This window comes from Bufo bufo, chromosome 4 (genome assembly GCF_905171765.1).
Source record: "Bufo bufo chromosome 4, aBufBuf1.1, whole genome shotgun sequence".
Lineage (NCBI taxonomy): Eukaryota > Metazoa > Chordata > Amphibia > Anura > Bufonidae > Bufo > Bufo bufo.
The window spans coordinates 185,175,825-185,201,211 of record NC_053392.1 but is presented as its reverse complement, the minus strand read 5'-3'; the positions used below and the strand labels follow the sequence as shown (position 1 = coordinate 185,201,211).

The 25,387-nt window shown below is 41.7% G+C and overlaps 1 protein-coding gene across 1 annotated transcript; it reads right to left on the bottom strand.

Moving 5' to 3' along the window:
• Positions 1-1,343: 1,343 nt before the first annotated feature.
• On the bottom strand, positions 1,344-25,104 carry LOC120999094 (otolin-1-like). Its single transcript, XM_040429965.1, has 4 exons — positions 24,738-25,104; positions 20,172-20,261; positions 11,403-11,474; positions 1,344-2,248 (listed from the first exon to the last, which is right to left on the bottom strand). The coding sequence occupies exons 1-4, from the start codon at positions 25,093-25,095 to the stop codon at positions 1,344-1,346; spliced, it is 1,425 nt and encodes a 474-aa protein (XP_040285899.1). The 5' UTR covers positions 25,096-25,104.
• Between the last annotated feature and the right edge of the window lie 283 nt (positions 25,105-25,387).

The following is a 25,387-nucleotide window of genomic DNA, read 5'->3' as shown; positions in this document are numbered from 1 at the left end:
CTTTGTGCATATTGTTGTCCGTCCGTAAAATTGCCGTACTAATCGAACAACATTGTTCCCAGCAGTGACCTGGGAGTCTAAGATTTATCCAGACATCCTCCCCATGCTGTTCCTGAATTATTTCAGTGGTGTTTTCATCAATTTCTGACCTTTTTATGTGAACCAGACACCCTCCCCTCTTCAGAGCAGGGGGTGCCTGGTTTAATGCTCGGGTTCTCCCATTGACTTCCATTGTAGAGCACCCGAGCATCCCGAGGTGTTCTACTCGAGCACCCGAACACTTTGGTGCTCGATCAACACTAATCACCATGTATTATTGATGGTTGTGGGTGGAAACTTTTATAGCGCAGGTAGCAACTCCTTCATAATTTAATAGCTTGAGAATCTCTCCATACTTGCCAAGATTTGACTTGTGAGAAAATTTTCCAGGTGTGTGTTATTCTGCCCATTTTCTGTTTCACCCTGCCCTTTTTGTATGGTGCACGGCTCATTTTGTGTCATCTCCCCACCTTTTGTATAGAGTTCTGGTCCACCACCCCAATGCACTTTGGGCACTGGGGCTGCATCTAATAAGTACACAGGGGGCTGCATTCCAGAAGAAAACGGGTCTAGATTCTTTGGCAAGGAGATTTGTCAACACTTTTGCAACTCTGTGAGGTCTAATTTTTCTGGGAGCCTCTAAGATATTATGGGATGCGATGCTCGTTGATGCATCATTGATGTTTCTATGATCGCTCATGCCCCATACATCATTGTTTGTCAGCAACACATCCCTGTTCACACAGGACACTGGGCTGCCAAAAAATTATGATATTTGGTGCTTTATAAATGATTAGTTCAGCTGACAAATGAGAAATTGCGACAGCAACATTACAAGGGGAAATTTATCAGGAACCAGCATTCATATTCGTTCCTTTTAATCGGTTCATGTAAAAGGGCCTCTAGTATATAGTATACTAGTTATTAGAAATTGATAATTCATTAACATTCATTCTAATTGGTAACAAATGACAAATGAACTATTAATTATTCCCAAATGTTTATTGTTCTGATCTTTTTAGATGTACATAGCGTTAAGTAATCGTGGAAATATATTTACAGTTATACATTACTTCTAATGACAGATGAAATCCTCGATTGGAAAGTACACATCATATTTGTTGTATTGCATACAAGATTCTATGGTCTCTTGAGGTTTGTACAATGAAGCGATTGTTTCCAGAATTCTGACCATTAATTATTGGGTCATAACAAATCAATGTTAGTTTTAGATATTTGGAAATGTTTACATTAAGTGAGACTAAATTTTTGCCAAAACGTGAGGCTTCATATATTTCTAAATCTTATTGTGTTAATTGCTTTTCAACAGTATCATCTGGGTATAAAAGAAATCCTGTAAATATGCTGTCATCATCATTACTCACATAAATACCATTCCAGTCCCGCGAAACCTCTAACCAAACCTGGTCCCCAGCGCTTAACTTCAGAACCAGCATCGCTGAAGCCTGATCTATCTCCTGGCCATACAGAGTTTCACGGCTCTTAAACATCTTTTTATTTTGAGCAACAATGCTAATCTTAGCTGGTCGTCCCCTGACTGTCACATGGAAAGCAAACACATAGGTTCCTGAAATTGTACAGTTAAATTTACCAGTCGTAGGGTTGTACTCATCTTGTTCATTGTACAATATTCTGTCAAACCTTACTGGAGCATTAGGGGCAGGAAAAGGTTTTGATAGACCCACAGTAAAAGCAGATTTAATGGGTTTGTGATTATCTCCTTTAGATCCTTTGAGGCCTCGGGCACCTTTTTTCCCTGGAAGGCCTCTAACTCCTTTCATGCCAAAATGTCCCTTTGGGCCAGATGGACCCATTAAACCAGGAGGGCCAAGCTCACCTTTATCCCCCTTTTGCCCTGGCTCTCCCTTTTCTCCATTTTCACCTTGAAAGCCATTTATACCATTTAGCCCTGCATCACCCTTAATACCTTTGTCTCCCTTTGGTCCCCTTTCTCCAGTTTCTCCTATCTCTCCCTTTTCTCCAGTATCCCCGTAATTACCTTTCTCTCCTAAATCCCCATTTTCACCCCTGTCTCCCTTTTCCCCATCAATGCCATTTAATCCTTGCTCTCCCTTTTCTCCTCTTTCCCCTTTTGTGCCATTATCACACATATCGCCTTTGTTTCCTTTTTGTCCTTTTATGCCAGCTAGTCCCAGATTTCCTTTTTCTCCTTTAGGTCCAATCTCACCTAGAAGAGTAAATATAAACAGCAAACATCAATTGTTGCATAATGAATTATGAAGATAAGTATCTACGAAAAGTCCTAATCCTACCAATCTTAAAGTGGTTGGGCACTCTCCGGCTACTTGTGACCAATGTTTATATAAAATGACTGTATGGCACTTACTAATATAGCCTTTGTTGATATTCTGTGAATTTTGCTATATTTCATAAGCAATGTCACCTTGTTAGGCAAATATTCTGTGCTGTCCACAAAGAGGTCCTGTCCATAAGATGGCCAGTGAAGGAAGGTCATATCATCATGTGATGTCTACTCTATTCAAACACACTTCACCTCACCCTGCACTAAACTCCCAGCAGTGCAAGTACTGCACATGTATTTAAATGTATTTAAACAGAGGAGACATCACATGGAGGTAATTTGCTTGGCCACGTGACCCTCCATCAGCAGCTAGTTTATGGACAAGTGTGGACAGTAAAATAGACTTGGCAAACAAGTGGCAATACCTTATGAAATATGGCACATCATTTCAACAAAGGTTATATTAGTAAGTGTTGTATAGCCATCTTACAAAAGCATTGGTCAACACTAACCAGAAAGTGGCCCACCCCTTTAATATTATAACAAGTACCTGTGCATTTGAACATATCATTAAGAGGTAGCAATGAGGAATCCATTCCTAACTGGTTTAAATGAAACATAAGCACATGTTAACAAATATTGTTGGTAGCTGTTTTATTTTAGTACATACCATATTCATGTTAGTCTACTTTCACACTGGCGTTTCTGGGTCCACTTGTGAGATCCATTTCAGGGCTCTCACAAGCGGCCCAAAACGGATCAGTTCAGCCCCAATGCATTCTGAATGGATAAGGATCCGTTCAGAATGCATCACTTTGGCTGCGTTTGGTCTCCGTTGCGTTTTTAGACGTTTACTAAAACGCAGCTTGCAGCGTTTTAGTGACCGTCTGACTATGCGGAGCCAAACGGATCCGTCCTGACTCACAATGTAAGTCAATGGGGACAGATCCGTTTTTCACTGACACAATCTGGTGCAATTGAAAACGGATCCGTCCCCCATTGACTTTCAATCTAAGTCAAGACGGATTGACTTAGACTTTTTTTTAATGAATAATGCGAACGGATCCGTTATTAACGGATACAAGCGTTTAAATTATTGGTGCGGATCCGTCTGTCCCGATACAAGATGGATCTGCACCAAATGCGAGTGTGAAAGTAGCCTTAGTCTGTTTAATTTGTTTATGGGTAATGCTCTAAATTAGAGATAAGCTAATCATTCAAAATCTTTTTATATTTTACATTGAGTAAAAATAAAATTGAAAATTCCATCCTTCCTCCCTCTCTTCCTTCCTTTCTCTCTCTCTTTCTCTCCAAAATTCACCTGAATTGGATCACCAAAAATTTAGATTCAGATCCACCTCAAATTTTTACAATATTTGGACTTTAGAACTGATAACCTACCCTTGGGATAGGTCATTAGTATATGATTGTGTGGGTCCGACACCCAGGACCCCTGCCGATTAACTGTTAGAGATAGCAATGGTGCTGCTCTGGCCGCTACATCCTTCTCTCTCTGCTTTTCATGTCGGACCCCAACTAATCAGAAAGAAAAAATCGCAGAAAACCCTTTTAAGTTTTTCCCTAAAACAAGGTCTGTCCTTCTTTACTTTTCTTTTGCCTTGAGATGAGTGTGGGAACATGACCTGTTTTGGAAAAAAAAAACTTTTGCAATGTTTTTTAATACTATAACTCAAAAGATTTTAGGATGAATTTATCATGACCTGCACTTTAGAATTCTGTCTGACTTTCGCAACTTTTTGAGGTGACCTGCGCAAAAATTTTGCAACTTTAGGCATATTCACAGCACTCACTCCAGTTTTGAAAAGTGGGTGGGAAAGTTTATGAGGTTATCTATGTTATGTGACTCCATTAGGGGGTGGGGTAAAAACCAGAGTAGCATTTTTAGACAAATGTGTTAGGTTTATAGATGCTTCAAATTTAAAAAAAAATCACACAACATTTGATAAATTTGGTGTTAAGTACGCCAATGCAGAATCAAGTAAAACCGACTTAAAATATTACACTCATGATAAATTCCGCCTTTATGTTCAAAGCTGGTCATTTCACACCACTTACCTTGGAATACCTTGAGCCAAGAAAGAAGGTCAGGAAGAATATATCTCTGTATCAATTTTTTTGTAGTTATTTTGCAGATCTTTAACCACTTCAAATGTCTATAAAAGTTGTGTTTTGATTTACGAAAAGCAGTAACCTGCCAGTGAGAATCTTCTCCTCTAGCAGTTCTTTAGAAGTTGCTGAACTTAAAATTATGTGATGCTGTTTTAAGGTGCTAAAGGAAGGATTTTCAATTACAGCAATTACCATGTCTTGAAAATATCCAAAAAAGTTGCAAAAATGTTGTGGGTGGTTTTTATCCCCACGAAAATAATGAAAATTCACAGGAGGTGCACTGAGTTAAGTATAGCATTAAAAGGTTATAAGTACTAAATGCCCTTATCGAACATACGTAATTAGCTGTTACTGAACTGTATTAACAGCAGATAGCAAAGAGCAAAACTTCTGCCAGCCACAAGTTTTTGGACTGATGCAGCAAAGCAAGATAAAATACCTAAATTATAGTGAAAGATGTTTTCTGTATGCAACCAAAATAATAATGCTATAAGGTGTATATCAATATCTGATAGGAAGGGCCTGTTTCTGGGATACCCACCAGATTCCACATCCAGGCACAGATTGAATGGAGGTGTGTACGTGAATGTCTAAGGCTTTCTCCATTCTAGTCAAAGGAGTCATGAAAACACTCATCCAACCTTGGCTAGGCTATTCCCATAGCTTGCATAAGCTTAGATGTAGAGAGCCACAGACATATGGGACCACGTCTCTTAATTTACACCTGAATATCCTCTACATACGGCATGCTTTAATTGTAGTTGGTGGAGAGAAGTTACATCATATGTATTATGCCTTCAGTTTTTGCAATAGATATTACACAGTGTATCACTGTTGCCCATAATGTTCTGTTAAAGATGGATTCACACACAGCATTTTTGGTGACTTACTTTTCTGCACATTTTAAATTTTTGGTTAAAAACGTTGGAGCCAGACTTTAATGTCTGCAGTAAAATACTAAATAGTAATAGTATACATACACAGGGGTAGATTTACTAGCACTGTCTAAAATGTACAGGGCAGTACGGTGGCTCAGTGGTTAGCACTGGTGCCTTGCAGCACTGGGGTCCTAGGTTCGAATCTGACCAAGGAGAACATCTGCATGGAGTTTGTATGTTCTCTCTGTGTTTGCGTGGGTTTCCTTCGGGTACTCTGGTTTCCTCCCACACTCCAAAGACATACTGATAGGGACCTTAGATTGTGAGCCCCATTGGGGACAGTAGGATCAGGGAAGGCGCAACCATATAGGCGAACTTGGCGTTCGACTAGGGTGCCGGCCTGCTGGGGGCATCCTGGTGGGCTCCCCCTGACTGGGGCTGCAGCCCTGGGCGACAGGGCGAGCGGCACTTGAGCCGCCCCCAGCGCCGTTACAGGGGGGCCAGGAGGTGGAGGTCCTTCTTAAATATGGCAGAGCAGGCATCTGCTTACCCTGATGGCAGGTGCCTGCTCTGCCAGTAAATTACCGGAGGCGGGTGGCAAGGGAGGCTGTTCTAGCAGCTCCCCACTCCTCCCTCGTGCGCCCTCTGTGATGCCGGAATATGACGTCATTCCGAATCTGGCCCCGGCATACTAAAAGGCACGCTGGAGGACTGAGGAGCTGCACCACACTGGACCCCCAGGGAGGTGAGTGTTTAAGTGTTTGACTGAGTGAGTGTCTGCCTCTGAACCTGTGGGAAATATCCAGGCAGAAGCTGGCCGTACTTTCCCCAATGACGTCAGTGCCTGTGAAGCCTCCTCTTCTACAATCTGTGAACATAACCTGCCAGCGAGCTGTCCAGTTCCCCCCGCCTTCTTCTCCTTATCTCCCGTGTGCCAGAGACGCCCCTCAGCTCCCTGCGAAAACCACTTTCAGGACAGAAATGGTTAACAGTTGTGACTCCGAACCTTCCTCCACCACGTTTGAACAGAGGCATTGCTCTTACCCAGAATCCTTCAGCACAGGGGACACTACTGCCTATGGTAGGTCTATGAGCGTCTATGGGGGACTTGACTTCTAAGGCCGTCGGGGATATACACTGCTCAAAAAAATAAAGGGAACACAAAAATAACACATCCTAGATCTGAATTAATTAAATATTCTTCTGAAATACTTTGTTCTTTACATAGTTGAATGTGTTGAATGTGCTGACAACAAAATCACACAAAAATAAGAAAAAAGGAAATCTAATTTTTCAACCCATGGAGGTCTGGATTTGGAGTCACTCTCAAAATTAAAGTGGAAAAACACACTACAGGCTGATACAACTTTGATGTAATGTCCTTAAAACAAGTCAAAATGAGGCTCAGTAGTGTGTGTGGCCTCCACATGCCTGTATGACCTCCCTACAACGCCTGTGCATGCTCCTGATGAGGTGGCGGACGGTTTCCTGAGGGATCTCCTCCCAGACCTGGACTAAAGCATCTGCCAACTCCTGGACAGTCTGTGGTGCAATGTGACGTTGGTGGATAGAGCGAGACATGATGTCCCAGATGTTCTGAATTGGATTCAGGTCTGGGGAAAGGGCGGGCCAGTCCATAGCATCAATGCCTTGGTATTGCAGGAACTGCTGACACACTCCAGCCACATGAGGTCTAGCATTGTCTTGCATTAGGAGGAACCCAGGGCTAACTGCACCAGCATATGGTCTCACAAGGGGTCTGAGGATCTCATCTCGGTACCTAATGGCAGTCAGGCTACCTCTGGTGAGCACATGGAGGGCTGTGCGGCCCTCCAAAGAAATGCCACCCCACACCATTACTGACCCAATGCCAAACCGGTCATGCTGGAGGATGTTGCAGGCAGCAGAACGTTCTCCACGGCGTCTCCAGACTCTGTCACGTCTGTCACATGTGCTCAGTGTGAACCTGCTTTCATCTGTGAAGAGCACAGGGCGCCAGTGGCGAATTTGCCAATCTTGGTGTTCTCTGGCAAATGCCAAATGTCCTGCACGGTGTTGGGCTGTAAGCACAACCCCCACCTGTGGACGTTGGGCCCTCATATCCCCCTCATGGAGTCTGTTTCTGACCGGTTGAGCAGACACATGCACATTTGTGGCCTGCTGGAGGTCATTTTGCAGGGCTCTGGCAGTGCTCCTCCTGTTCCTCCTTGCACAAAGGCGGAGGTAGCGGTCCTGCTGCTGGGTTGTTGCCCTCCTACGGCCTCCTCCACGTCTCCTGATGTACTGGCCTGTCTCCTGGTAGCGCCTCCATGCTCTGGACACTACGCTGACAGACACAGCAAACCTTCTTGCAACAGCTCGCATTGATGTGCCATCCTGGATAAGCTGCACTACCTGAGCCACTTGTGTGGGTTGTAGACTCAGTCTCATGCTACCACTAGAGTGAAAGCACCGCCAGCATTCAAAAGTGACCAAAACATCAGCCAGGAAGCATAGGAACTGAGAAGTGGTCTGTGGTCACCACCTGCAGAACCACTCCTTTATTGGGGGTGTCTTGCTAATTGCCTATAATTTCCACCTGTTGTCTATCCCATTTGCACAACAGCATGTGAAATTGATTGTCACTCAGTGTTGCTTCCTAAGTGGACAGTTTGATTTCACAGAAGTGTGATTGACTTGGAGTTACATTGTGTTGTTTAAGTGTTCCCTTTATTTTTTTGAGCAGTGTATATAGAATATATGTAGCAGAGCTGAATTTGCACACTGCTCTGGAATCATTGCCTGCCCATTCAGGCTAGGGCAGCCCTATGTAAAAGCCCTGATGGCTTATCGGTGCAATGTGCCAAGTGACAAATTCGGCCCTGCTACACCTGTACCCTGTTAAAGAATTTGGGTGCAGGTGCTAGTATGTAGACATGTCCCGACTAGCCTTGTCACCTATTTCCTTCAACAAAGGGATCAGTGTGTGAAATGAAATAGGACAGTCATGTAGATACCTGTTTCGCTTCTGTGGATAGATTGCAAGCTCTTGAAGCCCAGCGAGCTCCTTTGATGGCTTGGCATTAGCAGCGCCACCTGCTGCACCTATAGATCCATCACATGCGTGGCTGTATTGTCGCTGACCTGTTAGGCACTTTACCTCTCTTGGTAGCCTTACTCACCCTCTAACTATGCACTTTATGACATCTTTTTGGGCGTTGCTGCTGTCACCTGACATACCGTAGGTGTTACGCTGTCAGTGAGTGTATGTGTGTCTGTCAGTGAGTGTATGTGTGTCTGTCAGTGAGTTTCTGTGTACATCATTCAGTGAGTGTCTGAGTGCATGTCTGTCAGTGTGTGTGTGTGTGTGTGTCTGTCAGTGAGTGAGTTACATGAGGGGGCGGCAAAATGGATCTTTGCCTAGGGCGGCAAAAATCCTTGCACCAGCCCTGAGTAGGATGCTAATGTTTGTAAAGCGCTGCGGAATATAGTAGCGCTATACAAGTGCATAAAATAAAATTTATGCATTGAACATTAGACAGGCACACCTTTAGACTTTATAGTCTAAGGGGTAATGTATCAAGATGTGACTTTTTCACCTTTTTCATTTTGGAATGTCTGTTAGTTTTTTCTCATTAAATTTATCACATGCCCCTACATGGGGATTTTTTTTCTGAAGTACAGTCTGATTTATTTCAAAGTCACTGTGAGTTTGTACATCAGAAGTACCGTACTCTTGCAACTTTTGTGCGACTTTTTTTTTTTACAAAAAGTAGCAGTGAGAATAAATCGGGCTAAAAATGTAGTTCCACCTTCAAAACAGCGGGCACACCTTAATAAAGTGTGACTGTAGTTTCAGTTTATTTTTAATATAGCATAGGGAGAATGATGTTAAATGTTTTAGTAATATACTTTATCAGGGAAAGATGCCTCGTTGTGCAAGAAAACAGGGTGGAAGCGTCTTCTTAGCAAAGCTCTAACTGAGTGTTACTAAGCAGAGTCTGTCTTCAGTCTTCAGCGTTCTACTGATTGCTGAAGATGCCTGGATGAAACAAGTCAGATAGGCAGGGTGATGGGCAGTAATAGTTAGGGCACATGTACAAATTCCGGGATTAGGGTAATGACAAGAAGCAGGCTGGAAGCCTCTGTACATAACAGACAGGTGTCTTCAGCACTTAGTAGAACTAAAGACTGAAGACAGGATCTCCTACCAACACTCAGCAAGACTCTTTACTCCCTGTTTACTAGTACAAATAAAAATATTTCCCTAATAAAGTACATTACAAAAACTAAGAATAACACAGACACTTCATAAATTTGTTACAATTGTTTACTCTATGTCCAAAACAAGCAAAACCCTCCACTTTTCTGATGCAGCACATTTGACACATGGCCTCCTAAGTTTATACTAGCTAGATGTTGGCTCACTTTGTACCCGAACTTTACTCCATAATTCTGGCGCAATATTAGAGCATCTTAAAACATGCCCCTTTCCCATTAAGCCAAGGCCACTTTCAATTTAGGAAAGCCCCCTTGTCAAACAAGGCAGGAAAAACTTCTAAAACCCTTAATAAATGCAATGTAATGGGCAACAGAATTCTGGTGCATTTTCAATAATAAATCTGTGCCAATGTGTTTTGAATTTTGACCTTTTTCAGACATTTTCTCTATAGGCTTCTCTTTAAGGGTGTCTTTAAAGCTTGCATATCTTGTTGCTCTGAAAATCAATTCTATTCATCTGAATGGGGTTGTTTTGGTGGAAAGGGCATGGATTTCTGCAAGCCCCATACAGGTGAATGAAACTGATTTTCAGTTGCAGAAAATTTTCTGCAACAAAATCTGCCGCATTTGAAGGCACCCTAAAACTTCAAAATGGTAAGAAAAATGACAAAACAAAGAAAGAAATTCAGGGAAAACATTTACAATTATCCACATACTAAGGCCTCAATATGCCGTCACCGGCCATGTGCTCCCCGCATCACGGATGCGGACCCATTCACTTGAATGGGTCCGCAATCCGGAGCTGCGTTGCGGAACGGAGGCACAGAACCCCACGGAAGCACTACAGAGTGCTTCCGTGGTGTTTCTGTCTGTGCCTCCGCACCGCAAAAAAAATAGAACATGTTCTATTTTTTTGCGGTGCGGACGGATCATGGACCCATTCAAGTTGAATGGGTCTCGATCCGTCCCATCCTGGCCACCGCACAAACATTGCCCGTGCAAATTGCGGTCCCCAATGCACGGAACGGCCGCACAACGGCCGTATGCATGAGGCCTAAAGTTGTAATCTTTTGCCCATAGTTTAAAGCAAAATTTATTGGTATACCTAGCCATCAACCGATTATAAAAATGTAGTTTCAAAATAAAGCAACTAAAATCCAAGAGATTCCGCGGATTAAGTGTTTTCTCAAGGTTTAAATGTATCATGTTGGGGTTCTAGTTTCCAGTGATGCCATCAGCATTAAATGATAAGTGGAGAATTTATTTCCTGCCTCTGTTGATAAGACTTGGATAGAATCACATATCGCTATCTCTAGGACTTAGAGCAATTCTTTCAGAAACAAGCATTTATTCCATTAATTCACCATAACTTTCCCAAATGAGAATGTCCGACGTGGCAGTGAAGCGTATATGTTATTAAGTGTGTCCTGTTCCTCCAGTGATGAGTGTACACATTCTGTAAGAATGCAGTAATTAAAATGTATTTAACAACCATAAAATTTAGCGCCAGACTCGAACAGCATCTGTGTTTCTATAATTGCTATATAGTTATCAAGAACACATACCGCATTCTCTGCCAGAGGGAACAAGAGAAACAATCTGTTTAGGGTCTTCCCCTGGCAGCCAATGGGTTAAATCAATTATTTAAACAGCATTTCTTAAGCAGAAGCACATGTTTGCTCTCCAGTCACACAGGCGACTATCAATGTATGCTTGTCTGCTGGTATGTATGTATCTGACAGATCTCAGAGGAGATTGTTTCTCCTTCAGCAGAATCAATTTGAACAGAGGTCAACAGAGCAGAGTTTCTTTACAAGAGATGTAGAATGAGATACAGACAAACATAATTGTGCCTCATTCATTATCGTTACCTGCTTCTCCTGGCTTTCCTGGGAATCCGGGAATCCCACTAGCTCCTTGGTCACCATTCTCGCCTTTCTCACCTACACATAAAGATCCGCATTAGCATCGCCACTTAGTAAAGAACTCTATCTCCCCCAATGACGCCAAGAAGGGCACTTCTTAAAGGGAGTATGTCACCAGGAAATGCGCTGATAAACCAGGTACAATGCCTTGTAAGGCTCGCTCCGCTGAACTTAATGACACTTTTCATTTAGCGATTCATTGCTTAATTCTGGGAAAGGAAATGTTCAAACATCAGATTTTTGGCAAGGGTTTCAGCGGGGATTCTGTTGCTTTCAATGGGAGGCCGCACCGCAGCTCATGTGGCTGAGGCATTTTTCACTTGCGGTTTTCCTTATCGCGCAAAAAATGGCCACGTCCATTACGGAAGAAATTACCACATAGACACCTTGGGAAACCGCAGCAAGAGATTGCTTGCAGTTTAGCTCCATTCAGTAGAGTTAAACCAAGAGCGGAACAGATGCACTCGTTTCTGCAGTGGAATAAGCGGTGGATTTTGACAATATCTGACAACTGAGGAGACCCAAAAAGTACTTTTATTCAATTAGATAATAAACTTTTAAGTGCAATGAGGGCAGGCCCAAGCCACTCTGTGCACTATTGTTCCTCCTGTTTCCTGTTTCTAGCCCCTCCCTCTCTTTTTTGAGTAACAGAATCCGAATCCTGCATATTCATCTCACCTGGCCCTGTCAATCAAGGAGAGCGAGGGGCTTGCATAGTAAGCAGGAGGAGCAAGTGTGCAGGCCCGCCCTCAGTGCACTTAACTGCTCATTTGAATATGGATTAAAAGAACATTTTCTCCAGAACAAAGCAATGAACAGCCCTACAAGGCATTGTGTACTGGTGACAGACTCCCTTTAAAAATATAGGCACATTCAAATAAGCTTTAAGCCCCCTTCACACATGAATCCCTTCACATATCCCTTCACATATGTGTGAATTAAAAAAAGCAGTCAGCAAAATGCAATAAAAGAGCTAGGTGTAAACCCAGCATTTTTAAATGCAGCTTTTCAGCACCTTTGCATTTTTGGATGTACCTGCATTTTATTTTTTATTTTCTTTGTGTGTGCTTTTTTGCTCCAAAATACATCTTCAAATGTTAGGTGAAAATCTATGGTAAATATCAAATGTGAAATATCAAATCCAGGGCTGCTGCCCTTTTTATTTTTAAATTTGGTGGCATTTTTGTGCATCTCTGTTATGTTAAGTTTATTAAAAACACATGTTGAAGCAATGGTATTTTTAGCAGTTTTTCTCCATCCTCTTGTCTTAAAAAATCTATTCAACTTTTCAAGGCACTTTTAAACTAATGTTTTTGCTTATGGTTTTCTGCACTTTGGAAGGATCAGTATGGTAAACAGGCTAATGTCAGGTCAGTAAGCAGAGGGTGAGAATCAGTAGATGGGCAGAAGTTGGTACACGGGCAGAAAAGCACACTTGGTACTAACACACTAAATAACCTAAAGGGGAAGATGCCTTAGGTACCAAGATGTGACAAGCCATTGGCAGGTCTTTTAAAAGCTGAAGTGAGTGGACGCTGTAGAGGCAGAGCTGGGAAGCCTTATGCAAGAAGTGCAGGCTACAGCCTGCAGCAGAGGTGACCATATGGGATGCCAGTGGTCAAGCCTTCTGCTAGTGGGTAGACCCAGACCACTGGCCCAGAAGATACTGGGTAAGTGGTATGGTGCCTGTGCCTGCTCAGGAGAGTGGATCAGTGGCAGGTACAAGCAAAATGGGTCATTTTCTTTTAATGTTTGGGGGACTTCACAGTGTCCCCAATTCTGTATAATTACCCCCAGTGACCCACATACAGTATATTGTCCCCCAGTGCCCCCTCGCCCCCTCCATACAGTATGACCCCCCCCCACTGCAGTTTCATTGCTGAGTAATTTGTGCAAAATACCACAAGGGAGGCCCACAGTGTCGTTATCGCCCAAGGGCCCACAAGAACCTGGAGCCGGCTCTGCTGTTTACTTGGAGCATTGTGGCCTAGATATATCATCATTAATAACTAGGCCTGGTCCCTGCTCTAGACTGTAGGATGTAGTAGAATGCTGGGAGGCACCTTTCACTCTGCTCATCAGATTAGTGGCTGCTGTACTTGAAGACACACTGCTACCAAGATACTTCCAGTGATAGCACATAGTTCAGCCAGCCATATATATATATGAGACAGCTATTTTGGACAGCTATTATCTTTTCCTGCCCTAAAGGATTGGCCACTTTCTGGTTACTGTTGACCAATGGGTAGGTAAGATGACTATACGGTTCTTACGAATATAGCTTTTGTTGAAATTCTGTGCCATTTTATATATTTCATAAGGTATGCCCGCTTGTTTGCCAAGTCTTGTGTGTCCACACAGAGGTCTTGTCTATTAAATAGCTGCTGATGGACGCTCATGTGACCAGGCACCAGGCAAGTCACCTACATATGATGTCTCCTCCATTCAGATACACTGCATCTGCCATCTGTACTTTACTGTTGGGAGTTCAGTGAAGGTGCAGTGTGTGTGAATGGAAGGTCATCTACACATTGGTCACAAGTAGCCAGAAGGTGTTCACCTCTTTTAACAAGGAACGTGAAGCTGATGAGCATTAATCTCTTCCTAATGAAGAAGAATGAGCAGCAGCCCTTTAAATCCAACATATCTGATTGTTCAACCCCTCAGTGACAAATCCCATGCACATTAGATGGTTGGTCTAACACATATATACCCAGCATTACTATGCTGGCCCCATGTCTATCTGACATTTTGAACAGCAACATTACATCTTTGGATATCTAAATTCTCATCCTTTCCACTGTATATTTCCGATTATCTGCTTATGATTTAGACAATTTAATATGGCATAACCTGCAATTGCCAAACTTACCTCACCTAGACTACAGATGTGTAACTAAAAGTTCTTGGACCCTAATACAAAACAAGGCCCTACCTACATGGTGTCATTTATAATACTGACGCCAAAGCGGCAGAGGTACATTTGTGCCAGAGATATACACAGATATCATATCATATCATAGGTCCCTTATTAAGTGGAAGAATTTATTAAGAGAAAAAAATGTGTGTTCCTCTATAACCCATTTTCCCAACTTCTGAACAACATATTTCTCAAAGTGATTTTAAATGCATTGATAAATCTCCCCCATGCAGCTTTAAAGGGAACCTATCACCGGGATTTTGGGTATAGAGCTGAGGACATGGGTTGCTAGATGGCCACTAGCACATCCACAATACCCAGTCCTCGTAGCTCTGTGTGCTTTTATTGTGTAAAATAAAAAACGATTTGATACATATGCAAGTTAACATAAAAGATTCATATTTTACTTGTGTGACCAGAGAAGAGTCATATTTTCAAGCTCTGACTCATCTCAGGTTAATTTTCATATGTATCAAATCTGTTTTTATACACAATAAAAGCACACAGAGCTATGGGGATTGGGGATTGCGGATGTGCTAGCGGCCATCTAGCAACCCATGTCCTCAGCTCTATACCCAAAATCCTGGTGACAGGTTCCCTTTAAATCTACTGCTACCCCTTACACAGATTATGTCAAAACTAGTTGCTTGCAGCCACCACTAGGGGGAGCTCAGTGCATTGAAATTTATACATTTACTATTTACATTTATCATAACTCAATGGAAGCTGTAAAAATCTGACCTTTTTACTCTGGTCCAGCTTTTGAGAAAACGATGTTGGACCAGAAGCAGCACACCTTTTTTTTAAAGGGAACCTGTCACCATGGAAATGCAATGTTATTTGCTCGCTGAATGTTATAGAGCTGGAGGGCGTGAGAAAATTAGTGTATTTTTAATGGGAGAAGATTCAGTATAATTTATTTTTCATTTATTTAGATTCCTGCTCATTCTGGGCTTTGAAGTCAAAAAGACATTCCTATCAGTGATTGGCAGCCTTCCCTCTATGACTGTGTATACAGAGAGAGCTGTTCTTAATTTCAAAGCTCAGAATGTGCAGGAATCTAAATAAATGAAAAACTAATTATGATGATTTTTTTCTCATAAAACTAAATATCAATCTGCTCAGCTCCTCCTGCTCTAGAACATGCCGCCTGCAGCTCAAACACCATGTTCATTGTGACAGGTTCCCTGTAAGTGTTTCACACAGTACATACCTCCAATAATAAAAAGCTTTTAGATAAATACATATGTAGAGCAGGGATGTGACTCATTTCCTGTAAAAATTTTAAACATGACCACATGAAACATTACTGTAAGTGAAAGTAGGGCATTAGTTATTAGTTATTGGTTGCAATCTTCATGGCCATTTTGCTGCTGCAGCCAAGTAAACAAAGACCAGCAGAAGTCATAGAAGAGGTGGCGGAGCATGAAAGGGGTGAACATTATTTTGGTGCTCTTCTTAACGGTAAAATAGTCCCTGCCTTTGGCCAAATTGTTACATAACTTTTACAATATATCAACATTTGAAACATCATTATCCATTGCAGATTGCCAGTAATACCACCACATGTTCAACTGTACATGAATACGTTTGGTTAAAGTGCAGGTTTGTCCATTATTTTTGTAGTTCCAAAATTTTATGGGTATGTAAGTACATCTGCAGACGTGGAACAATCCTAACAATGGCTTTTTTTTGCACTCCAGGAACTGGTCACTTCATATATACCACTGACGACCCTATGAAATATATAGCTTCATTGCCACAATACAAAGCAGCAATGGTGAACATTACAAGGAAAGGAGAACTAAGACTACTAATTCATGACCGCTAAATTTGTTTCAGATTCACTACTATCAAATTTAAAACTTTTCTTTTGCAAAGTTTCCTATTCATTGATTTCATACATACCAGTGTCAGTTACGTCCCTGAAGATACTCCACTACGATAAGCCTGATGAAGGACCTTGGTTTCAAAATGTGGCATCAATAATGTCTCACACCTGCTTGGTATCGAACCACAGGAGTGCTATTCTTCACTTATTTCAGATTGCTCAGTCTTCTATAACCCACAGGTTCAATGTTTTATTCATTTTCTATTCATTGTCAGAGTTTAAATTACAGATTATGAGACAGTTTTAGAAACTTATGGAAACTATTGATATACTGTAGAGACCGTCACTCTAAATCTGAGGTCACGCAGAGGGTTACATATATAACTAATTTAATATCAATAATAAAAGTACAAAAACACATCCATGAATCAGATACTTTCCAATAAAATAAGATAAAATAGAAAAGGATAGCCCCCCTGTAATATGTAGGTATTAGTTTTGTGACAATTCACACTGTAATCACCTGATAGGGAGAGAAGAATGTAAACTATTTAAAGCAATATAAAGAGTATAGAATAAAGAGCACAATCTTGTGCTATTTAGCTGTCAATATAGATCCACTATTAGTCCACATCAAATCTGTCTGTAATGGGTTCTGTCCTGTATAGCCACCATGTGGTATTTATAATATTGCCATCAGTTCAAAATATCACGCTGCAGGATGAGTACTTAATATTGTTTGTCGGAGCAGATATAATATTACCACAGGGTGGTAGCAAAGACCAGAACTGAGCACTAGTAAGTACTGTATCTCAGCTCGCTCAAATTATGTTCAAAAGGTGTACATGTATAACCCCAAGTTTGTGGTCCACTGAGGGAATGGACTTCGAAATGCGTCTGGTGTAAAAGAGAGGATAGAACACCCGTATACCCCGCTCTGAGAAGGAATATACCCGGCATTGAAAGTGGAAGCGCTTCCATAAATTTTTTCAAGTAACGAACGATCTATCCGCCCAAGCAAAACACACGGAGCCGACACACACACACGTGGACGCCGAACTAGAGGCAACACGTGGGACGCTAATTGCAGGCAAAGCATCCAACCTTCACCAACAGCGAGAGCTCCAGGCGGACGCCGGGGCAGGGAAGCTGCCAGTACACCCGTGTACAGTGGGACGCCACTGTTGAACATCGGGGAGCACGGCCCTGCTATAACTCTATTTGCCAAATGGACTTAACAGTGGAAATATTTAAAAATACATGCTGAGATCATTTTTGACTGCCCCGGTTGGTCCTTGGTGAATTACATCGGCAGAAGTGGTGGTATCTGATTAGTGCATTGATCAGAGCAGTGGCATTTTGCTATTGACTGGAATTAAGCACATCGAGCACACGGAAATAATTGATGGAACTTACTGTTACAAACTTGGGGTTATACGTGTACACCTTTTGAACATACTTTGAGCGAGCTGAGATACAGTACTTACTAGTGCTCAGTTCTGGTCTTTGCTATCACCCTGTGGTAATGTTATATCTGCTCCGACAAACAATATTAAGTACTCATCCTGTAGCGTGATATATTGAACTGATGGCAATATTATAAATATCACATGGTGGCTATACAGGACAAAACCCATTACAGACAGATTTTACGTGGACTAATATTGGATCTATATTGGCGGCTAAATAGCACAAGATTGTGCTCTTTATTCTATACTCTTCATATTGCTTTAAATAGTTTACATTCTTAACTCCCTATCAGGTGATAACAGTGTGAATTGTCACAAAACTAATATCTACATATTACAGGGGGGCTATCCTTTTCTATTTTATCTTATTTTATTGGAATGTATCTGATTCCTGGGTGTGTTTTTGTACTTTTAAATTTGATTTAATTTTTTTTTTATGTTAATTTCTCACTGTTTTTACACTCAGATGCCTTGATCATTTATGAACATAGCAACTGAGGGGCACAATGATGGGGGGTGGCGCTATCGCTGCTCCCTGTCATTGCACCTGCTACTTTAAAAAAAAAGCGGTCATTCGTCACGAAGCTAATTTATTTGTAAAATTCAGCGAATCAGCTAAATCGAACTCTTCATAAATTCGCTCATCTCTAATTAAAATCACTGACACATTAAGTGAATTACTTTAAAAGAGTAACAAAACTTTTGAATACATGAATACATTTTTGTTAAAATGTCCATAATGTCATAACAACACAACATAATATACTTTATTAATGTATTTAGTATTTTTTGACTTTACCCCCCTAAAGTGTACTTTTCATTGTGCACTTAAAATTGACTTTTCCATAAACCACTTACTTCTCAGCAGTGTACTGAGTATGAAGTTGACAGTTTCTCAATGGGTTCTTAGCAGAGAGAGTACGGGTAGGAGCACATATTGCTGCTTCTGCCCGTGCCCTCCAGAGGTTTACTAAATGCTGGCATAGCACATGGGTACCCTGTAACCATGTGCTATGCCAGGATTAGCTGAGCGGAGTGGCTCCTGTGTGTGCCCCCTGAGGTTGGCTAAATGCTGGCATAGCACATGGGTACCATGTAACCAGGTGCTATGCCAGGATTAGCTGAGGGGAGAGGCTCCTGACTGATTTAAGAGTCCTGCATGTCAGCTTTCAGGCACAGGCATGAGCTGCTCCGCTCAGCTAATCCTGGCATAGCACATGGTTACATGGTTACAGAGTGTGCTATGCCAGCATTTAGTAAACCTCCAGGGGGCACGGGCTGGAGCAGCAATGTGCACTCCTGTCCATACTCCCTGCGCTAAGGCCCCATTGAGAAACTGTCAACTATGTACACTGCTGAGAAGTCAGCGGTGTACAGAAAAGTGCATTTTAAGTGCACAGGGAAACGTGCTTTAGGGGGATAAAGTCTATTAAAAATAAATGAATAAAGTATATTACAAAAAGTGTTATGGACATATTAACAAAATGCCCCTGCCCCGCCACAGCAATCATCTGTATTGCTGTCCTGAGGATAGCGATACAGATGAATATAGAGATGAGCGCTTCCACAATGGAAGTGCTCATCTCCTACTGCCCTGCCGCCCCCTCACTTGTCACCAGGGTCACGCCGCCTGAGGCGATTGCCTCAGCTAGACTATTTGGCGGTGCGGCACTGAATCTGATTGGTTGTTAAGGGCAACTAAGCCAGTTCTTCTTTACACCAGTTTACTAAATCCCCCCATAGTTTCAATTAGACAGCTCTCTGTGCAGGGAGACATCTAGGAGGTTGTCTAAGACCATGTTCACATGCAGCAGATTTATTACAGAAATATCTGTGACTATCCTATTCATATGAATAGGTTTTGCAAAAAATCCATGCACATGTTGCAGAAACTGATTTTCAAAACAGGTTTTTAGTCACAGAAATGCCTACTTAAAAAAGTTACAAATAGTGGCTTTGCGACTTTTAGGAGTCATTTACGCAAAAATTTAGAACTTTTGGACTACTGCACCTACTACTACTACTAGCCCCACGGTAGAGGGAAAATTTGGTCAGGACTTTGGAGTGATTCACTTTTAAGTCACATGTATGAAGTGTGACTTTTCTAAAAGTCACAAAAAAGTTGTAACTTCCTGCCAGGCAACCCCAGGTGCACGTTCACTGAAATAGGCACAACTACTGCTGTGCACCATCTTCATAAATTATGCGCAGGTACGCATAGATATTCCAATCTAAAATCTAACCTCAAATACACCTACAATGATAAATTCACCTCCCCCGCACCCCCACCCGTATATTTTTACTGGAGGGACACTTATAAGGATCAGAAGATGAGTAGATTGTGATTTTGTGTTTTCGTAAGAACACTATATAATTGTATAGGTACAAAGTGTCATGGTACATATAAAATATATTTTGCTGAATGGACATATTTTATCCCATTTTCTTCTTCCATTAACATTGACCTAAATCAATACAGTGTCATTCTTGTACACCTTTGTCTCCTTTATAGCCCTTAAGGCCCGAGGGACCAGTCGCTCCATGTGGTCCTGGCAATCCCATGTCCCCAGTGTCTCCTTTGGGACCTGCAAAATAAAGAGCGTTCAATACTGTATGCCTTTTTTTTATGAAAAGAAAGAGCAATTTATTTTGTTGACACCATCAATGGGAAGAAAAGCCTTGCTTCAATCAAAATTAACATAGTGGTTTTCAATGATAGAAAATCATCTGCCGGTTCCCAGGCACTATTAATGTCATTTGATCCGGAGGAATGAAATCAATACGTAGTCAGAATCGCCTTCCAGAGGCAGAAGCAGGAAACAAATAGCAGTCACCTTGAGGAGGGCCGCTCTCAGAACACATCTGATTAGTTTAGCATTTTATCTGAAAAGGCATTTTTAAGCTAAATAATATGCAGCATATGTAGTGTCTGTAAATATTTTCAGTGGGTCTTTGCAAATCGGTTATTGTATGAATAATAATGACATTACATATATCCTAAACCATTATGCAATTACACCAAGACATAGGGTTGGATTTATCCAAACTGATGTAAAGTAGAACTGGCTTAGTCGCCCCTAGCAAACAATTCGTTTCCACCGTTCATTTTTCAGAGTTCTTTTGTAAAATGAAAGGTGGAATCTGATTGGTTGCTAGGGGCAACTAAGCCAGTTCTACTTTACATCAGTTTGGTAAATCTTCCGCATAATTTTGTATTTAGACAGGTGATTGCTTTGAAACGTATTTTGTGGCTTGCCTGGTAATAGCTCAAGCTGAATCCCAGCTGCTATGTTAGGCTACATGCACACGACCGCGCAAATTGCGGATCCGCAAAAAAAACAAAAAAAAACAACGACATCCGTATGCCATCCGTTTTATTTTTTTGCGGATCCATTGCAAAAATGCCTGAAACAGACAAGAATAGGACTTGTTTTTTTTTTTCCGGGGCTACGGAACAGACATACGGATGCGGATAGCACACAGTGTGCTTTCCACATTTTTTGCGGACCCATTGAAATTAATGGGTCTGCATCCTATCCGCAAAAAAAACTGAACGGACACGGAAACAAAATATGTTCGTGTGCATGAGGCATTAGGGTCAAAATAACATAGACAGATTATTGCACCCCAGGCAGAACCATAGCATAATTACCAAGATAATAGGCTATTTCTTTATTCTGAGGTATGGATAATAAAAAGGATATTGAGGCTCAATAGAAGAAAAGGGGAAGGCAAAGACTGACTTATGCCTTAGACACTAAATACATTGGCCTGGGCAGTTTAGGCTACTTTCACACTAGCGTTTTTTTGCGGATCTGTCATGGATCTGCAAAAACGCTTCCGTAACAATAATACAACCGCATGCATCCATCATGAACAGATCCGGTTGTATTATGTCCTCTATAGCCATGACGGATCCGTCATGAACTCCATTGAAAATCAATGGGGGACGTATCCATTTTCTATTGTGCCAGATTGTGTCAGAGAAAACGGATCCGTCCCCATTGACTTACATTGTGTGCCAGGACGGATCCGTTTGGCTCCGCTTCATCAAGCGGACAGTAAAATGCTGTACGCTGCGTTTTGGTGTCCGCCTCCAAAGCGGAATGGAGACTGAACGGAGGCAAACTGATGCCTTCTGAGCGGATCCTTCGCCATTCAAAATGCATTAGTGCAAAACTGATCCGTTTTGGACCGCTTGTGAGAGCCCTGAACGGATCTCACAGATGGAAAGTCAAAACGCCAGTGTGAAAGTAGCTGTACGTTGTTGGTGCCACAATGCGCCAGGCCTTGCCTAACTATGCCCTGAACTATTCACAATGTTAACAGAGGCTACAAAATGAAGGCTTCATTCACATCTGTGTTAGACATACCTGTTACTCTATTCCATCATAGGAACAAAAAACTAAATGCTAGCCAAAAAGACGGATCTATCACCTGACAGACACCAACAGTGCCTCATTGACTTTAATGTCTGTTTGGGTTCCTTCATGATATCCATCATTTTACCAGACAACATAGCACAGTATGCTACATCTGCTACATTCTCTACATCCCCCATTACACCCCTGCTTCAGACTAAAGCTGTTAACTAGAGTCCTATGCACTTATTCTGGAATTCCAATAATATGTATTTATTTATTTATTTAATTAAATTTACTCACTTATATAGAAATGAACTAATGGTAAATCTAAAAAGCCCAATAACAATCCTATACAATACTGAATCATAGCCATTAAAAAAAAAAAAAAAGCTAGTCAATATATGAGAGTGATCTCTTAACCTTCTGTCTAGTGTAATAACACTTTCAATGTTTAAATCTTATTAAATGGTTGAGGAAAAGAGGAAAATCGGTGACTTGTAATTTTCTATGAATTGAAACAATAGTCTTTCCTTTTATTAAGCTGACCTATAGCTTAAAGGGGTATTCCCATCTGGGACATTGATGTTATATATCGCAAGGGTAGATAAGATCAATGTCAGATAGACATAAAGGAGCCCCCAAAATGAACAGAGACCAGCCGCACGCGCCTCCCTCCGTTCACCGCTATGGTTGTTCTGAAAACAGCCAAGCACCAGCTCAGCCATTTCCAGCAGTCTCATAGTGATGAATGGAGAGATGGCTGCATTTGCATGGTACGCTCTCCATTCACTGTTATGCAACTTTTGAAAATAGGCCAGCTCACTTTACTTGGCTATTCTATATCTCCAAGAAAATGCTATTGTTTGTGTAATAATCAATTTTAGTGTTTTAATGTTATCTTTCATGGCTATAAGAAGAAGCACTTAGACATTTCAGAAACTAGATGCAATACAAAATGGGAATATATTAGTGAATGCATACATAGGCTAAGACTGTTATTTCTTTACCAAACACAGATTGATGTAGCAGAGCAAAATTGGCATTGAATTGCTTCTCTCATATACAGTACCACGCATAACAGTTTCCTTTTAGGACAAATCAACCAAGATTGAGAAGATTCCCTTTTCTCTGATCACTCAGCATACACATTGGTTCACTTGTATCAAGCAATGTATCAATGGGCTTGGTAATCAGCAGGTTTAGTTTTATATTTGTTAAATGGGACTATTTAAAATGCAAGAGCCTTTAAAGTGGCATTCCGAATCTTCTTCCTATGGTCCAAATGCTGTATGATGCTCCACTGGATGTGGTGGTTCATGCCATGATATTCTCCAAATGAAATGAGAGGCATATGTAGGTGCAGAATGGCTGCATGCACTTAGAGTGCTCCATCAAGGTGTGTACAGCATCAGGCCGTTGTGCCACCTTCTGTAGAATGCCTTTATCTGAAGAACTTAATACAATAGACTACGATGTACTGGAGGAGTCTGGCAAAATGCCCACATTTCACAAACATCATGTGTGAGGCCACCAATAGGTTTGAACCAGCGACAGCATGGACAGTTTGCTTTTACCCACTATATGAGCGGAGATTAGGTTTCTTTTACACTTGTACTATCAATTTTCTTTGGTCTGCTCCATTATAGGAGCAGAACAACAACAATAACTGAACCAAACGGAGCACAGCACACCCCATTAAAGGGGTTGTCTCACTTCAGTAAATTACATTTATCATGTAGAGAAAGTAAATACAAGACACTTACTAATGTATTGTGATTGTCCATATTGCTTCCTTTGCTGGTTTCATTTATTTTTCCATCACATTATACACAGCTTGTATTCAGAGGGGTTATGACCACTCTGCAATCCAGCAGCGGTGGCCGTGCTTGTGTACTGTAGAAAAAATCACTGCCCTCTCTGATGGCTGGGACCATGGGAGGGCCCATAGGCACACACGCATGCACAGAATCTCCTGCCCCGGCCCACCTTGTATTTGTGCTGCAGTGGTGGTCATAACCCCAGGAAACGAGCGGTGTATAATGTGATGGCAAAATAAATCAAGCCAGCAAAGGAAGCAATATGGACAATCACAATACATTAGTAAGGGCCTTGTATTAACTTTCTCTACATGATAAGTGCCATTTGCTGAAGTGAGACAACCCCTTTAAAGGGGTTCTGCACTTTCATTTAACTGATGATCTATCCTCTGGATAGATCATCAGCATCTGATCGGCAGAGTTCCGACACCTGGGACCCCCGCCGATCAGCTGTTTGAGAAGGCAGCAGCGCTCCAGCAGTGGTAAACAGTGAGAAGGCCGCTGCGCTGCTGGAGTGCCGCTGCCTTCTCAAACAGCTGATCGGCGGGGGTCCCGGGTGTCGGAACTCTGCCGATCAGATGCTGATGATCTATCCAGAGGATAGATCATCAGTTAAATGAAAGTGCAGAACCCCTTTAACTATAATGGTGTCTGTTCTCTATTCGTTCAAGAGCCTGCTAGTTAAGTATAATGCATGCAGGATTTTTTGTGCACTGGTTTTGATGGAATGTGCAACATAGGCCCAAGGCATATATGAATGCAGCCTTACTTGACATAGGCTTCAGCACCTTTTTCTGAGACTAGTTCTCATGTGTTCGCTGGAATGTGCAGATTTAATAGAGTACATATTTCTATCTAATTTGCATAAAGACTGATTTACCTGGAGGTCCTGTGGGTCCGGGTTCCCCCTTCGGCCCAGCCATAGGTGTACAACAGTCACAACAGTTAAAGAAGAAATCCGCAGTTTCAAGAGTGAAATTATCAAAAGGATATAGAGTGGTGGCAGTTCTGAAATCAGGGTTTAAGGAGGCCAGCTCAGTAGTGGTGTCACTTGTCTCCGGTAATTCAGTGAAAACAGTCTCTTCTGTCGGTGGCGCAAGCGAAGTCTCAAAAGCATTGGCAATCTCCATGTCATACACTTTTTTAGTGTACTTTGCTGGCTGAGTCGTTTTGGCCTCCAAATAAACGGTGGCAACAACAGTTATAAATGTAGCTGTGGGCCAAGATAAACTTCCCATTTTTGTATCTGTCAAAAAAGAGACAATGCATTTTTCAGACCAGGCTTGTATATAACACTGGGTTTCTTTTTACGATATGGTATTATGGAAATTAGATTTAAAATGCATATACAAGTATGCAAGTTCTGTGTGCCAATCCCATCTGTGATCTCTGACCTGACACCTTCAACTAGGCCGCTTATTGTACTGCCGAATTTATGGCGCTGAGAAGCTTGACCGGTGTAGGCAATGTGTCAATTTAGAATTACAGTAATGCTGAGGATGTAGCCAATCCTACTATTGAAACTCTGTC